The sequence below is a fragment of the Anolis carolinensis genome, unplaced genomic scaffold (assembly GCF_035594765.1).
Source record: "Anolis carolinensis isolate JA03-04 unplaced genomic scaffold, rAnoCar3.1.pri scaffold_38, whole genome shotgun sequence".
Lineage (NCBI taxonomy): Eukaryota > Metazoa > Chordata > Lepidosauria > Squamata > Dactyloidae > Anolis > Anolis carolinensis.
The window spans coordinates 103,292-120,398 of NW_026943847.1; the positions used below are offsets into that span (position 1 = coordinate 103,292).

At 45.9% G+C, this 17,107-nt stretch overlaps 3 protein-coding genes across 4 annotated transcripts in view; 2 read left to right on the forward strand and 1 right to left on the reverse strand.

Moving 5' to 3' along the window:
- Positions 1-13,281, forward strand: part of LOC134294949 (zinc finger protein 208-like) — an 81,277-nt gene extending 67,996 nt beyond the window's left edge. Inside the window, exon 4 of the mRNA XM_062966888.1 lies at positions 12,431-13,281. Within this exon, the coding sequence (XP_062822958.1) occupies positions 12,431-13,275 (845 nt within the window). The 3' untranslated portion in view covers positions 13,276-13,281. The remainder of the gene's footprint in view (positions 1-12,430) is intronic.
- The window catches only part of LOC107983865 (zinc finger protein ZFP2), a 114,829-nt gene that overhangs the window by 57,358 nt on the left and 40,364 nt on the right, over positions 1-17,107 (reverse strand). The window lies entirely within an intron of this gene.
- LOC134294948 (zinc finger protein 24-like) lies at positions 899-4,892 on the forward strand. The gene is made up of 2 exons (XM_062966887.1): positions 899-1,741; positions 3,591-4,892. The coding sequence occupies exon 2, from the start codon at positions 3,718-3,720 to the stop codon at positions 4,111-4,113; it is 396 nt and encodes a 131-aa protein (XP_062822957.1). The 5' UTR covers positions 899-1,741; positions 3,591-3,717; the 3' UTR covers positions 4,114-4,892.

The following is a 17,107-nucleotide window of genomic DNA, read 5'->3' on the forward strand; positions in this document are numbered from 1 at the left end:
AAACACAACATCCCAAAAGCGTAGCCCATGAGATGGGATCAGCCAAACAGTCTGGACCTGAACCATCCAGGGCTTGAAAGGCCATCACCAGCCCTTTGACTTGTGCCCAGTGACAGGCTGTCAGTCAGTGGAGGGGGGGGGGGGGGTGTCAGCAACCTGGCTGCCCCGTTTTGGAAGGCGCATGCGCAGAGGGCCTGGAGGGCCGAGCAGGCCGCAGCCTCCCCGGGACAGACAGACAGGCCAAGGCCGGACGGGGAAGGGAGGCCCGTCAGCAGGGACCCCGAACCCTCCCCCAGCTGCCCCTGACCTGCTCCTCTCTCTCTCTCTCTCTCTCCCGAAAGGCCTCCTCCTCCTCCTCCTCCTCCTCCTCCTCCTCCCTCTTCCTCGAAGGGCGCTCACAGGAAAGGGTGGAAGGCGGGGCTTCGCCTGAGGGAACTAGGCGCTTCTCCCCCCCCCCCCCCGCCTTCCCCCCTTCGCTTCACGGTCCGCCAATGGGAACCCGCCTTCCTCTCGCGCGTCATCGGTCTCCGGGCAGGAACGCCCCCGACCCTCCCCTCGCCCTTGGGCCGTGAAGGGTCCTTCCAGAAATGGGCCAATGGGGATCGGCCTGGTCTCTCCGCGTCACCAGTCTCCGGGCAGCCTCGCCCTGGCCTTCCCGCCCGCGGGTCATGTGACGGGCTGAGTGACCGTTGGGAAGGCCGAGGCCTGAGCCGGGAGCGAGGGGGGAGGGGCGGGGAGGGGCGGGGCCTGCCTCCTTCCTTCCTTCCTTCCTTCCTTCCTTCTCTCCGAGCCCGAGCCTGCGGCCTCGTCCTCCGCCTCGTCAGTCCTGGTGAGTCTCGTTGCCAGGCCTCCTCCCGAGGGCCCAAGAGGAGCCAAGGCCCAAGGGAGGGAGGGAGGGAGGGAGGGAGGGAGGGAGGGGAGGCCGAGGAGGGCCCGGGCCTGGCCCACTCCCAGGCGGGCCTTCCTCTCTCGTTCTCTCCCTGGGAACACAGGCCACCACCGCTCTCTCTCTCTCTCTCTCTCTCTCTCTCTCTCTCAGCCAGGCCTGGGCAAGCTCCGGGCCTCCCTCCGGGGCGGGGTTTTGGACTCCAACTCCCAGAAGGCCTCCCCTCAGGCCCCGCAGGCCTCCCCTTCACCTCCACCTCAAGACTGCGGAGAGAGAGAGAGAGAGAGAGAGAGAGAGAGAGAGCAAGGGACTGGGGAAGGGAGGTCAACAGACCAAGAGAAGGAAGGAAGGAAGGAAGGAAGGGCGCTCGGAAAGGGAGGGGCCCCCAGGGATCAGCTGGCATGGACATTCACAACAGAGGGACATGCAGACAAAGGGACAACAACAACAACAACAACAACAACAAGATTTGTATCCTGCCACCATCTCCCCCAGAGGGGACTCGGCGTGGCTCACAGAAAGATCCCATACAAAACAGGAACAATATACAAGACAGCAATCAACAAGAAGCCCTGCTTGACTCTCAAGCCAAAAGTGGGTGGTAGAAATCACATGGTACAAAAGCTGACTGGCACAACCTGGGGATCCCAACCAGGCCCTGGAAAGACAGGCGCTTGGCTCCTCTGCTGCTGAATTCACAGGCCCAGTGGGGAAGACATCTCACCACGTTCAAACAGTGGACGTGGCTCTTCATGAGACATGCCGCACCGTCACAGGATGTCTGCGCCCCACACCACTGGAGAAATGATACTGTTGAGTCCCTCTGGGGAGAGAGGGCAGTCTAGAAATGAAATGGTATTTATTATGATTATTATGATTATTATGGCACCATCTGACATCTGTGGGGAAGTAGCAGCCTGTAATGAAAGGACCAAGGCAGTGACATCTCTGGCCCATCCCCTGTTTGGATATCAGCCAGCATGTCAATGCCTTAAATCAAGAAATAGTTTCCTAAGATCTACAAAGATACTCGCAGGAACACCTCAGCAACAACTTTATTTGTGTGTCCCGCCTCCATCTCTCACTCCTTCCTTCCTGGCCTGAGATGGAGGGATGGAGAATGACCTCCACAAGAGGAAACGAAATTTGGGACAGATGAGGTATCAAAGAAATTGCTTGGGGGGGACAGGGGACACACGGTGGTAAGGCATAATATATATATATATATATATGGGTGAAAATAACAGTGGATGCAAAAATGTATTGTAGAATTGTTTTGAATATTGAATATTATGCGTCTGCTGTATAACAAGGGGTGTCTATATTTTTTAAAAGAACTATATCAATGTCTTCTGTATCATGAGGAAAAGGAAGGGGGTGGAGGGGGGAAGAGGAGCCTTGTCTTTGTTATAGCTTTTACATCGATCTCTTTAACCCAAGCCCTAGTATTATAGACAGTGTCTAAAGTTTTGGAAGATCCAAATGTCCTCTGTGACAGAAACGAATGCACTCTTGTCCTCAGGACTTTGCCTTCCCACGCTATCCACTCTCCTTCGCGCCTTCTTTTCCAGTTCTTTGCATGTATTTCATATCATAACGACTGCCATATAGATCTAAAATATCAATTCCATTAGTTAGTAAATTAGGATTGTGTGGGTAAGAATTCACTATGTTGCATTGTTATCTTCTTTTATTTAAACACTACACAAATATGTATTAATATATATGTTGTCGCTCTAAAATACCTAATTAACAAGGCTCGCAACCTTTTGTGTTCTAATCAAAGAGTGCTGATAGGTCAATTATTCAAAGTCTCTTGAATAAAGAGTTCAGAAATAGTACAAAATGTAACTGTATACTATTAATAATATTTTAGTCAACAGATCCTGCTGTGGCCATCTTCCTTTGCTTTGTGAATTCAATGAATGGCTTCCATTCTTCTTGGAAGTTTCTGTGTATTTGTTTGTTGTACAGCTAAAGTTAGTTTGTCCTATTTGGCCATTTCAAAACCTTTTGTCATCCAGTTTTCTGGTGTTGGCATGTCTTGTTGTTTCCATAGTTTTGCGTATTCAGTTCTTGCTTCTGTTGTCATATAAAGAAAGAGTCTTTCTTGATGTTTCCCAGTAGAAAAAGTTATGGTTTTAATGGGATTTTGTACTCTAGAATAGTTTCCATGTCTCTGTGGATTTTTATTCAGAATTCGTTAGAATTTGGGCAAGTCCCAACATATCATGTGTGTGTGTGTATTTGAGAGTTTTTCTGGAGTTATGTACCATCTATGTATCATTTTGTTGAAATTTTATTTAATTGTGTGACTCCTTGTAAATTTTAGTCATTTTTACCAGAGCTCTTCCCATTCTCGTGGACTTATTGCTCAGCCTAGACTTTTCACCCACTGAATCATAGGTTTTTTAATTTCTTCATCAATTGTAAAATCTTTCAGAGGAAATTGATGCAGCTTCCCAGCTGGCTTGTTTTTTGTCTGTAGCAGTTGGTTCTGCTTACAATATGAAACACATATATCAAACAACTACAATCACATTTCAAAATTCCATTTAAATTAAATTACATTCAAACCTTTATAAATATACATTTCAAGTCCAAACGCGGTCTGTCATTATACCTTGGATCATATAGTTGTCATTTCTGCTGCTACTATTGCTCAAAAGCCTGGTCCCACAACCTTTCTGCCTTTCTTTCACAGAGGAAATGTGATTTTTGGCTGAGAATTTCGGAGTAGAGCCTGTGGAGGGATTTCTTTCCCTTGAAAGAAAGAATAGGAGGAAAAGCATCTTGGATACGGTTGGGTTCTTCACCAGAGTGGTTCCAACATGGAGAGACCCAACTCACGTGGGCCTGAAGCAGGACCTGGGGGCAGTGGGGAATCCTGGGAAAGAACCAGACATGAGTCCCTGAGTGTGGACCTTGACAGATCGGACACACAGCGCCAGCGCTTCAGGCAGTCCTCCTACCAAGAGGGTGAAGGACCCAGAGGGGTTTGCAGTCGTCTCCACGATCTGTGCCGCCAGTGGCTGAAGCCAGAGCAGCACAACAAGGCCGAGGTGCTGGACCTGGTGACCCTGGAGCAGTTCCTGAGCATCCTGCCCCCAGAGATGGGGAGCTGGGTCCGAGAGTGTGGGGCAGAGACCTGTTCCCAGGCGGTGGCCCTGGCGGAAGGCTTCCTCCTGAGTCGGGCCGAGGACAAGGAGCAGGAAGGACAGGTGTGAGCATTCCCTCTGGGTTTCACTAACCTGGGGACTGATGGACAGGTTAAACGTACACCCTGCCTTTCTTCCAAGATGGGACCGATGTGGGGGATAAGCAAGGCCCTGCTCCCTCGACCTCTCTCCCCACCTGCTCTGCCCCTCCATCTCTACCCTCAGCTTGGTTGATGCTCTGCTCAAGATAGAACATAGACAATGATGGGAGGGGGAGGGGGGCATTGGTTCCAAACTAGGTTGCCATCTCAGAGTTATTCTTTCCAAAAAGGTCTAGAGGTCTGTGATATTTCTGAACTTTTCCCAAACTCCTTCTGGAATGCTCTGTGCTCTTCCAGGCCCATAATAATAACTCCATGGAAGTCCCTGCACCAGAGGAATCTCCACCAGACACCACCCAGAGTCTCAGGCAGAAGGAGCTGAAGCGGGAAGGAGACGGGGCTGCCGCCTTGCAGGGTGAGAAGGAACTCTTCTGGGAGTTTTGGGGGTTTGTGCCAGTGGAAATCCCGCTTTGGGGGGATGATTGTACACCCACGGTTTGAGCTTCAGAAGGTGAAGTATCATTTGGCCTTGAGATGGGTATATATCTTAAACTCATGTCCTTTGTGTGATGTTTTATGGACTTAATATGTATTTTATAGAAAGGCAGTTTTAATGTAGATCTTTTATAGTTATATATATATCTTTGTTGAATTTTGACAATGTTTGTGTTTTTAAAATTATGTTGTAACCTCCCTCGAACTGCAAGGAGAGGCGAGTAAGAAATAAAATTATTATTATTATTATCATTATTATTGTTATTGTTATATGTACACATTCAGTTGCTAGAGGTGTAACTTCAGTTTGATTTGCAGTTTTCTTTCTTGCAATAGGACTGAAAACGCAGCCTTCAGTGTCTTCCCAGGTGGGACCCTAAGCTGAGCCGAGCCCTGAAACTGAGCTGGAAGACAAACAGACGACAAAGAATCACTTTAGTCAGTTGAACCACCAAGCCCAATACTAGTTTCATTCGAACATCCTCACAGCACTGCTTGCGAGATAAAGTCCTAAACCCTAACTCATCGGTTTCTTTATAGGACTGCAATTGTCACCTCTGAGGCCTGTTTCTGTGACCAGCTTTCCACCCCTTGCTTTCTCTCCAGGGTCTGGAATGATGCTGTTGCCAAATCCTCAGCCGTTTCTCCCCCTTTGCGATGGAGTGGGACTGAGTCAGGTAAGCAGAAGGATTCCTGGGAGAGGAGGACTGGGCCTGCTGGGGTGCCTTTGGTTCCAGGATTAATGGCCAAATATCTGTTGAAACAGACAAGATGGAATGCGTTTCCTTAGAAGTGAAATACAGAAGGTACAATTGCAAACCGTGCCAACAAGGAGGGAAAAAATGAAGAGAGAACTAAAGAAACCAGAATCGATGTTCAAAGAAATTTCAACGGAGCTATGATTGAAAAGGGCATGGAAATGGAAAGGGGGGGGGATCACCAAGGAATGTAAACAAGTAATCAGCATAAGTAGGGAAAAAGTCTAACTCAGAAAATGAGGTCAGATGAAAAAATGTGCCAAGAGTAGGGTCTGTGCCTGGAGAAGGTGGTGGAATGCTAACCGGGGATAGGCAAGAGTTAGAACATGATCTCCCAAAAGGAAATGGGTATTCTACCTGAGCAAGATGGAGCAACTGGGGAAATGCAACCCAAAATGGGTAAAGAAGTGGTCCAGGAATCCCAGTCTCCAGGGCCAGGTGAACTACAGCCAAGGGTATTGAACTAACAGCAGTAATCCCAGAACCACTGTCAATCCTCTTTGTTCATTTTTGGGAACAGGAGAAGTCCCAGCAGGCTGGAGGAGGCAAAAGTTGTCTCTGTCTCCAAGAATGGACCAAAAAGAGGTCCCCTAACAATGACCATCCAGTTATCTTGACTTGTCCCATAAGCAGTTGGAGCAGCTGTTTAGACTCCCGAATGTTTATAAGGAGGAGATCGTTTGATGTGGATCGATAATAGTTATAGAGGGAGCGGATCTGTTTGTTTGCTATTATGCACTCTTTATCGAACCAATTTTTGGATCTGACCCTGGGTTGCCTTGGCATTCTTTGCCAATCGTATAGTTTTTAAAAGATAGGTTTTATAAGGGATTCAAACCCGGTGATGCCTCCTCGAAATCTGGGATTTCAATGATCATAGTTTCTATGGACAACACTTCCTAAGAGTTCAAGATATCCAGGCACACCCCTTTTGTCTTAACGTTCCGCTTCAGCCTGGTGTATTGTGGGTAGGCTTGTCCAGGTGGGGAAGTGCTGCTTCTCTCCAAAACCAGGAGAAGTGGGAGATAGATGATCACTAAGCAAGGAATTGTCTATAGCAAATGAATCAATGTCACTAGCTATGGAGGATGAAGTCAGAAGATAGTCTATGACACTAGAGCCCCTTGGTGAGACCAATGTATATTCTCCAGAGTCAGGAAACTGAGTAAGTCCATTTAGCCGAGACAGGTTGAGCTGCGTGGCCATTTTGGTCAGGCACTTTCCGGCTTCATTTCACGCTTGGTCCTTAGAGTGTCGAGCTTCTGGTGTCAGGAGAGAGTTGAAGGGATCTTCCTCCAGGCCCTCTTCTCTCAACACATTTATTCAACTAGATCCTACCCTTGCATTGAAGTCACCCGTTATCTTGACCTAAATAACAGGAAAAATGTTGGAGCAGATCATGAAGAAGGCCATCTGGAATCACTTGGGAAAAGTGCTGTAATCACTGAAGGACAAGATGAGTTTCTCCAAAACAAGTCATGCCAGACTAATGTACTTTTCAGTAGAGCTACAAGCTTGGTAGAGGAAGGAAATGCAGTGGATGTAGCACATCTTGCTTTCAGTGAGACCTCTGGAAAGGCCTCCCATGGTTTCACAAACAACTAGTAAAAAGTGGGCTGGATAATACTCCTGTTCGGAGGATTTGTAATGGTTTGAGCGACAAAGGGTGGAGTGTCGCAGGGTTCTGTCCTGGGCCCAGTACTGCTCAACATGCGTATCAGGTTTTCAGATGACACCAAATTAGCAGGGATAGCTGACAGTCTAGAAGATAGGATCAGAATTCAAAATTCTGGCCTTAACATGGTGGAGAGCTGGGCCAAAACTAACCCACTTAATGTCAACAAGAATATATGTAGAGTAGTACACTTAGGCAGGAGAGAAATGCCATGCACAGGTACAGGGTGGGCGACACCTGGCTTGACAGGCATTCATATGATGGGATCTTGGAGTGTTAGAGGACTACAAGTGGAACATGAGCCAACAATGTGATGCAGCAGCTGAAAGGACTATGGGATTTTGGGCTCCATCCTAAGGAATATTGTGTCCTTCTTTCTGCTTTGGGGAGACCTCACCTGGAACAACACTGTGTCCAGTTCTGGGCACCACAATAAAGGCTGGAACATGCTCAGATTCCATTTCTGATTCTACGTATCAATTGAGAAATGGTTCTGACTGACCAACCCGTCATCTCTAGAAAGCTTACAACTGTGGCATGTAGGCCTTGGCCCTTTCCCTTTCAAACAACCAACAGGAATGTAAATCTACTTTAAAGAATTTCTTGTTATTCTTTTTCTTGATCGCTCCCATGTGAGACGGGAATCTTTTCTTCTTCCGCCAGGGCCCAATCGCCTTTGAGGACGTGGCTGTGGATTTCTCCCTGGAGGAGTGGGTTCTCCTGAATCCGGACCAGAAAGCCTTGCACAAGCAGGTCATGGAGGAGATGAATGGGATTGTGGACTCTCTTGGTAAGGCTCCCTCACTGATGGGGATTTCTGTTTCAAAAGGCAGTATTATCCTAAATCATCACAGTCACTGAGGGTCTGCAAGGCAGGGCTTATGTCAGAAATATGTGACATAAGAGCAACAACAACAACAACAATAATAATATAACATTAGTGCCAATTCAGACTCAAGTGGGAAGATTACCATAACTGGAGTCAAAGCATATTCTCCCTCTCTCAAATATATTATATATTACTGTATTTTATATTGTACATTATATACACTATATATATGTAATAAATATTATATTATTAGCATAGCATGTTACTAGGGGGAGGGCCCCAGAGCATCAGTTGGGCCTCCAACTGATGGCACAGTAGACAAGATGGAACTGTCTTCCTGGTTCCCCCTCTCTCCTAACGTTTCGCCCGTATTTATGGCAGGTATCCTGAGAGGTGGGAGGTATATTGGAAACTAGGCTAGTGAGGTTTATAGATCTGTTTTTCCCATATACCTGACAACCTCTGAGGATGCCTGCCATAGATGCAGGCAAACATCAGGAGAGAATACTTCTGAAACATAGCCATACAGCCCAGAAAACATGGCCATACAGCCCAGTGTTTACAAAAAACACTAACTACATTTCTTAATAGTCAATGACTGGGTCTGAGCTACTCTCTGTTTCCATCTCTTCTCGGATTTAAAAGGGAGGGAAAAATTCCAAGCCCTACATCTCTCCTGAGACACAAGCAGAGAGAGGTCTCAATGCACACAGCACACACGGAGATATAAAAGTCAGAAATCTTGCACTATTCTACAAAACTAATCAGAATGAGAGAAAGAGAGAAAGAAACAGAGAAAGAACAAATAGATACATCCCAACTGTCAATCAGGAGACAAGGGGGAGGGATTCCCCCAGCCTGTTCTGAAACTAGCTCCCTGTTTCTCATTGGGGACTGCAGACTTGAGCAGCGTGGGGTTGAATCACAACAGATGGATCAGCAGCTCTTTCCTCTGGTCCAGTCTTGTCCTTCCTCCCAAACTGGGATGGTGTGGAGGCCGTCTCTTCTCTCTCACGTGGGATGTTACGTGGATGCCACTCTATCTGGCCAAGTCCTACAGACATCCCTTTTTTGTTCCCTTTTCTGCCTTCATCATTGTTCTCCACCTTTTCTTTACTGTCACGGTTTTGCACGTTCACAGCTTTGTCAGGCAAATCTATCCCTTTGGAACTCATATTTACAGCCAACTTCCATAAAGTGTAAGAGTCCCATTTGGCAGTTGATGGGAGAAGTGTATCTGTATTGTCATGGGGCCAATTCCCAGAGCTGAGTCTGCAAGCTCTGGAATTGGAGCCATAACAACAAGCACTCCTCGATAGCTCATGCAGACACCTGGCACCGGAGCATGGGAACTTTTGGAGTGAGAATCAAAACAGCTTTAATGAATAGTTGGTGTTGTAGTGGTAGTAATGTGATATGTGGGGTGGGGTTTGGTGATGATATTTACGTGTGGTGTGACGTTGTAGCAAAGGTGATAAAAATGATTGTGTGTAAACATTATGTCATTCTCGACTTTTCCAAAGTCGTGTGTTCTTCAATAAAGATTGGTTTTGATAACAGCTACCTTTGGTCTGTGTTCATGCTGGTCGTTTGAAGTAAGCGTGACATGTATCATCCGGCGCAGTCTGTCTCCCACCGGGATCCACGGCTGTTTCTCTCGGCAGCAACATACAGTGGGTCTCTCTGTGCACCAGACACCTGCCAGGAGGGCCACTGATCTGTGCATGTGCTTTCTTCTGCGTGAGTATGGCGACAAAGAGAAAGAAGGTCGTTGGATCCATGGAGCAGAAACCTGGACAAAGGAGAGACAAGGCAGAAGGTAGCCAACAACTATGGTGTCGAACGGGTAGCAGTAGGAGAATGGAAATGGAATCGATTGCAGATAGAAAAATGGTGTTCTCCAAAGTTACCGATGGTGTGCTGAAAGAGAGGAAAACAATGAAAAATGTGACTATGAAAAAGTTATTGAAGCTTTGTATGTTTGGTTTACGCAGCTGAGAGACAAAGGTGTGTGTATTTCAGGGCCTATTTTACAGCAAAAGGTATTGCGTTTTCAAAAAGAATTTAATGAAGGGGAATCAGATTTTACAGCAAGCATTGGCTCGACAGGTGGAAGAAACGTTATGGAATCCATCAGTTAAGTGTTTGTGGTGAGAAGCTGTCATCAAATTTTCAAGAAATAGAGGCATTCAAGAAAGAAATTCAAGGGGAAAAAAATTCAAGACTTTGTTGAAACTGAAAGCCTAACGGGTGATCAGATGTTTGATTGTGACGAGACCAGCCTCAATTGCAAAATTTTACCGAGCAGGAGTCTTGCAGCCAGAACTGAAGCAGCAGCCCCTGGCTAAAAGCACAGCAAAGAAAGGCTGACAATGTTAGCATGCAGCAGTGCTACAGCAAACCACAAAATGGACCTCGCAATGATTGGGAAGCCCAAAAATCCAAGAGCCTTTAAAACAGTTTCAAAAAATGCTCTTCCTGTTAAATACTACAATCAAAAAGGTTTGTTGATGACCAGTGAAATGTTCAAAAGACTATTATTATTATTATAACTATATTCCATCCTATCTCCCCAAGGGGACTCAGGGCGGATCACAATACACATACACGGCAACCATTCAATGCTGTTTGGAGACAGGACAGAACAGAATAAGACAAACAGAAGGAGGTGCGTAGTCTTGAAGTCCAGGTTTTTGGTGCCTTGGAGGCTGATGTTCTGCTCAGATTCGGACACGGGTGCTGTTGCTTCATTCTCTGTGACAAAGAGCCATCAGAACTTCCTCCTTCCACCTTCCTCTTGGTCACCGCATTTCTGGTCTTGTTCTTTATGGTGTTTTAAAATACCTCCCCCACAATTTGCGTTACCTCATTTCTCTATTTACAGCTTGTAAACTGTTTTCGAACTGCTTAGGTAAACAGTGAGCTGGGTTGGAGGTCGAGCGCTCACCCCCGACCGGGCTTCAAACTGGCCACCTTTCGGTTGGTGGATCTTATTACTGCTGTTGATTTACCAGTTGTGCTACAGCCCAGCCCTAAGGAATTTGTTCCTTCCACGGAGGAATTTTTGAAGGAAATTTACCTGCCCAGGAAAGCGGTTTTGTTGCTAGACAATGCCCCGACGCACCCTGATGCAGAGGAGCTTCAAGAGGGGGACATGAAGGCGATGTTTCTGCCACCGAATGTAACCGTCATATGCCAACCGATGGATCAGGGCGTTTTGGAAGAGCTCAAAAGGAACTATTGCAGGAAGCTATTCTCGGCAAGGATAGAAGAAATGGAATAAGTTGATCTCGCAAAGATGGCGAGACTTGGCAGCGGAGAAATGGCAATCGCTGGAAAAGCAGGCAAGGGTCACAGATTTTAAAAAATCTTGACAAGACTGAACCTTTTATGGATTTAACTTCCAACAGTGTTGTTTTATGCAATTCTATATTTATAGTCAATTTTTTAGTAGTAAATATTTTTGTAGTCACTGCTTTCAATACATTGCTATGTTTTGGTGCTAAATTTGTAAATACAGTGATTTCTCCATAATGTTACCATGTATTGAACTGCTTTTCCTGTCAATTTGTTGTAGAACATGATCTTTGGTGCTTAATTTGTAAAATCATAATGCAATTTGACCTTTGATAGGCTTTTCCTTAATCCCTCCTTGTTATCCAACATTTTCACTTATCCAATGTTCTGCCAGCCAGTTTATGTTGGATCATCGATACTCTGCTCTACTCTGAAATTAGGTATGGGATCTTCTACGTTGGAGCGGAAAAATCCAACCTTAAGGGAGCATGGGAAGAGAGAACTGGGATTGGGGGAGAGAAAGAAAAAGGAGGGAAGGATGGTGAAATGGGTGGTAGTTGGTAAAGTCTAAAGCTAGAGAAAAAGGCAAGCATTTGGATGTGAAGGGAAAAGGCATCCATTCCCCAGAGAGAAGGAGGCGGAATAAAAAACCGGGCTGGGCTGAGCAACAGGGAGCCTCAGGAGCGTATGCTACTCATCTCTCTCTTAGAGGCTCCAGGCAGACAACCAGGGTCCATCTTCACTGAACAAGGGGAGGGGAAAGGACAACGTGTATATCTTCTTTTCCTCCATGTCTGTGTTGTTTTGAGGATCATTTCAATCCACTTCTTATCCCACTTCCTTATCACTCACACTGAGGAACGATTGTTTATGTTCTTCTTCACAGTAGATAACGGGGAGAAGAGCCATGTATGCACCAAGTACAGGAAGCATTTGGGACACAACTGGGCCTTTCGTCGAGACCAGCAAGCCCACAGAGAAGATGGAAGTTCTGCCAGAGAAAGGCCCGACAAATGCAATGTATGTGGGCAGTGTTTTACCCAAAATATGGCACTTGTGCTTCACAAGACACTCGATGTTGGGAAAAGCCATCTTAAAGGGAAAGTATCTGCAAAATGTGTGGTGAAACACAAGAAATTTCACACAGGTCAGGAACAATACAGATGCCAAGAGTGTGGGAAGTGTTTTGCTTCCAGTTCAGCCTTGGTGAGGCTCAAAAGACTCCACACAGGAGAGAAGCCACACCAATGTCAGGAGTGTGGGAAATGTTTTGCTGAAAGTTCAGCCTTGTTGAGCCACAAAAGAGTCCACACCAGGGAGAAGCCATACAAATGCCAGGAGTGTGGGAAATGTTTTGCTTTCAGTTCAGCCTTGGTGAGGCACAAAAGAGTCCACACCAGGGAGAAGCCATACAAATGCCAGGAGTGTGGGAAATGTTTTGCTTTCAGTTCAGCCTTGGTGAGGCACAAAAGACTCCACACAGGAGAGAAGCCATACCAGTGCCAAGAGTGTGGGAAATGTTTTGCTTTCAGCTCAAACTTGGCGAGCCACAAAAGACTCCACACAGGAGAGAAGCCATACAAATGCCAGGAGTGTGGGAAATGTTTTGCTTTCAGTTCAGCCTTGGTGAGGCACAAAAGAGTCCACACCAGGGAGAAGCCATACAAATGCCAGGAGTGTGGGAAATGTTTTGCTTTCAGTTCAGCCTTGGTGAGGCACAAAAGACTCCACACAGGAGAGAAGCCATACCAGTGCCAAGAGTGTGGGAAATGTTTTGCTTTCAGCTCAAACTTGGCGAGCCACAAAAGACTCCACACAGGAGAGAAGCCATACAAATGCCAGGAGTGTGGGAAATGTTTTACTGCCAGTTCAGACTTGGTGAAACACAAAAGACTCCACACAGGAGAGAAGCCATACCAATGCCAGGAGTGTGGGAAATGTTTTACTGCCAGTTCAGACTTGGTGAAACACAAAAGAAGCCACACAGGAGAGAAGCCATATAAATGCCATGAATGTGGAAAATGTTTTACTCAGAGTTCATCCCTTGACCGGCACCAGAGAATACATACTGGCTAAAAAACAGCCATTGTGGGTAAATGTCTGATTTCAAACAGGACCCTTTGAGAAGTTCTGCATCAGATTTGGTGAAGTCCCCGTTCTTGTCATTTGAACCTGTAAGTTGGAGGTCTGTTCTCTGGAGCAGCAGAAAGAAAGCTCTGTGTGACAATCCTTCAGAGCAGTGGTTCTCAACCTGTGGGTCCCTAGATGTTTTGGCCTTCAACTTCCATAAAGCCTAACAGCTGGTAAACTGGCTGGGATTTCTGGGAGTTGTAGGCCAAAACACCCGGGGACCCTTCACGTCTCTTCTTCTCCATTCACACCTCCCTTTCCTTTTGTCCTTTCCCACGTTTGAAGACCAGACCCTGTCATAAACCAGCCTTCCCAGCCAAATTTATCCGATTTGTTGTAGTCAGGTGTGAAAAGAACAGCTTGGAGAATGCTGATCTTTTTGCATCCTGACATTCAGAGAGTTAAATATTAAGTTAAGTCTTGTCACCTCGTCTGAAAAGAAATAAACCATAAGTGATTCCATCACTTGTTCTTCTGGTCTTAGTTTCCAGCTCCATTTCCACCTTGGTTTAAATGTCCAGTTTTGAACGTTGTTTCCCTACAGAAACATCCTCTGTTTTCCTCTTTAGTCAGGACTGGTCAGCTTGAATATTGTAAATGGCCGTTATGGGAGGGATCCAGAGTTAGCCCCTTCCCTTTCAGACAGTGGCTCTCAACCAGTGGTCCACGGACTACCAGTGGTTCGCAAGAACTAAAATACGGTCTGCCTTCTAAGCTTCCCTTCCTTTGCTTTCTTTTCTCTTGCCCTTCCTTCCCTTTTCTTCCTTCTTTCCTTCTATCCTTGTCTTCTTGTCCCTTCCTTTGCCTTCTTTTCTCTTGCCCTTCATTCCTTCCTTTTTCTCTTCCCTTCCCATCCTGCCCTTTGCTGCCTTTTCTCTTCCTCTTCCATCCTTTTTCTCTTCCCTCCCTTTTCTCCCCTTTGCCTTTTCCCTTGCCCTTCTTTCCTTTTTTCTTCCCTTCACTTCATTTCCTTTTCCTTCTTTTCTCTTGCCCTTCCTTTTCTCTTCCCTTCCTTCCCTTCCTTTGTCTACTTTTCTCTTGCCCTTCCTTCCTTTTCTCTTCCCTTCCTTCCCTTTGCCTTTTCTCTTGCCCTTCTTTCCTTTTTTCTTCCCTTCACTTCATTTCCTTTTCCTTCTTTTCTCTTGCCCTTCCTTTTCTCTTCCCTTCCTTCCCTTCCTTTGTCTACTTTTCTCTTGCCCTTCCTTCCTTTTCTCTTCCCTTCCTTCCCTTTGCCTTTTCTCTTGTCTTCCTTCCTTTTTCTTTCTCTTCCCTTCCCTTCCTTTGCCTTCTTTTCTCTTGCCTTCTTTCCTTGCTTTTTCTTTCTCTTCCCTTCCTTTCCTTTGCCCATCATATGTTATGGACTGGAGTAGAGTACAATATATGTCTCATTTGATGCCTCAAGAACTTGAATGCATACTGTAATTGTTTTTATTAATCTGTTTATCCTATTATGGTTATATTATTGATGTACTCTGATTGTTGTTTATGTGAGTTTAATATGTTGTAAGCCGCTTTGGGTCCAGTGAGGGAGAAAAGCAGGATATAAATAAAGATTCATCATCATCGTCATCATCATTATTATTTTCTCTTGCCATTCTTTACTTCCCCTTTTCTCTTCCCTTCCATCCCTTTGCCCTCTTTCCCTTGCCCTTCCTTCCTTCCTTCCCTTCCCTTCCCTTCCCTTCTTTTCTCTTGCCCTTCCTTCCTTTTTCTCTTCTCTTCCCATATTTTCCTTTGCCTTATTTTCTCTTCCCCTTCCTTCCTTCCCTTCCCTTCCTCTGCCTTCTTTTCTCTTGTCCTCCCTTCCTTTTTCTCTTCTCTTCCCATATTTTCCTTTGCCTTATTTTCTCTTGCCCTTCCTTCCTTCCCTTCCCTTCCTTTTGTCTTTTCTCTTCCCCTTCCTTCTTTCCCTTCTCTTCCTTTGTCTTCTTTTGTCTTGTCCTTCCTTCCTTTTTCTCTTCTCTTCCCATATTTTCATTTGCCTCATTTTCTCTTCCCCTTCCTTCCTTCCCTTCTCTTCCTTTGTCTTCTTTTGTCTTGTCCTTCCTTCCTTTTTCTCTTCTCTTCCCATATTTTCATTTGCCTCATTTTCTCTTCCCCTTCCTTCCTTCCCTTCTCTTCCTTTGTCTTCTTTTGTCTTGTCCTTCCTTCCTTTTTCTCTTCTCTTCCCATCTTTTCCTTTGCCTTATTTTCTCTTCCCCTTCCTTCCTTCCCTTCCTTTGTCTTCTTTTCTCTTGTCCTTCCTTCCTTTTTCTCTTCTCTTCCCATCTTTTCCTTTGCCTTATTTTCTCTTCCCCTTCCTTCCTTCCCTTCCTTTGTCTTCTTTTCTCTTCCCCTTCCTTCCTTCCCTTCCCTTCCTTTGTCTTCTTTTCTCTTGTCCTTCCTTCCTTTTTCTCTTCTCTTCCCATCTTTTCCTTTGCCTTATTTTCTCTTCCCCTTCCTTCCTTCCCTTCCTTTGTCTTCTTTTCTCTTGCCCTTCCTTCCTTTTTCTCTTCTCTTCCCATATTTTCCTTTGCCTTATTTTCTCTTCCCCTTCCTTCCTTCCCTTCCCTTCCTTTGTCTTCTTTTCTCTTGCCCTTCCTTCCTTTTTCTCTTCTCTTCCCATATTTTCCTTTGCCTTATTTTCTCTTCCTCTTCCTTCCTTCCCTTCTCTTCCTTTGTCTTCTTTTCTCTTGCCCTTCCTTCCTTTTTCTCTTCTCTTCCCATATTTTCCTTTGCCTTATTTTCTCTTCCCCTTCCTTCCTTCCCTTCTCTTCCTTTGCCTTCTTTTCTCTTGCCCTTCCTTCCTTTTTCTCTTCTCTTCCCATATTTTCCTTTGCCTTATTTTCTCTTCCCCTTCCTTCCTTCCCTTCTCTTCCCTTGTCTTCTTTTCTCTTGTCCTTCCTTCCTTTTTCTCTTCTCTTCCCATCTTTTCCTTTGCCTTATTTTCTCTTCCCCTTCCTTCCTTCCCTTCCTTTGTCTTCTTTTCTCTTCCCCTTCCTTCCTTCCCTTCCCTTCCTTTGTCTTCTTTTCTCTTGCCCTTCCTTCCTTTTTCTCTTCTCTTCCCATCTTTTCCTTTGCCTTATTTTCTCTTCCCCTTCCTTCCTTCCCTTCTCTTCCTTTGCCTTCTTTTCTCTTGCCCTTCCTTCCTTTTTCTCTTCTCTTCCCATATTTCTCTTTGCCTTCTTTTCTCTTCCCCTTCCTTCCTTCCCTTCCCTTCCTTTGCCTTCTTTTCTCTTCCCCTTCCTTCATAGAATCATAGAATCATAGAATAGTAGAGTTGGAAGAGACCTCATGGGCCATCCAGTCCAACCCCCTGCCAAGAAGCAGGAAATCACATTCAAAGCACCCCCGACAGATGGCCATCCAGCCTCTGCTTAAAAGCCTCCAAGGAAGGAGCCTCCACCACAGCCCGGGGGAGAGAGTTCCACTGTCGAACAGCCCTCACAGTGAGGAAGTTCTTCCTGATGTTCAGGTGGAATCTCCTTTCCTGTAGTTTGAAGCCATTGTTCCGCGTCCTAGTCTGCAGGGCAGCAGAAAACAAGCTTGCTCCCTCCTCCCTATGACTTCCCTTCACGTATTTGTACATAGCTATCATGTCTCCTCTCAGCCTTCTCTTCTGCAGGCTAAACATGCCCAGCTCTTTAAGCCGCTCCTCATAGGGCTTGTTCTCCAGACCCTTAATCATTTTAGTCGCCCTCCTCTGGACGCTTTCCAGCTTGTCAACATCTCCCTTCAACTGTGGTGCCCAGAACTGGACACAGTATTCCAGGTGTGGTCTGACCAAGGCAGAATAGAA

What these genes read in the sequence shown, in the direction of transcription:
- LOC134294948 (XM_062966887.1), top strand. Translation starts at nt 3,718, where the DNA reads ATGGAGAGACCCAACTCACGTGGGCCTGAAGCAGGACCTGGGGGCAGT.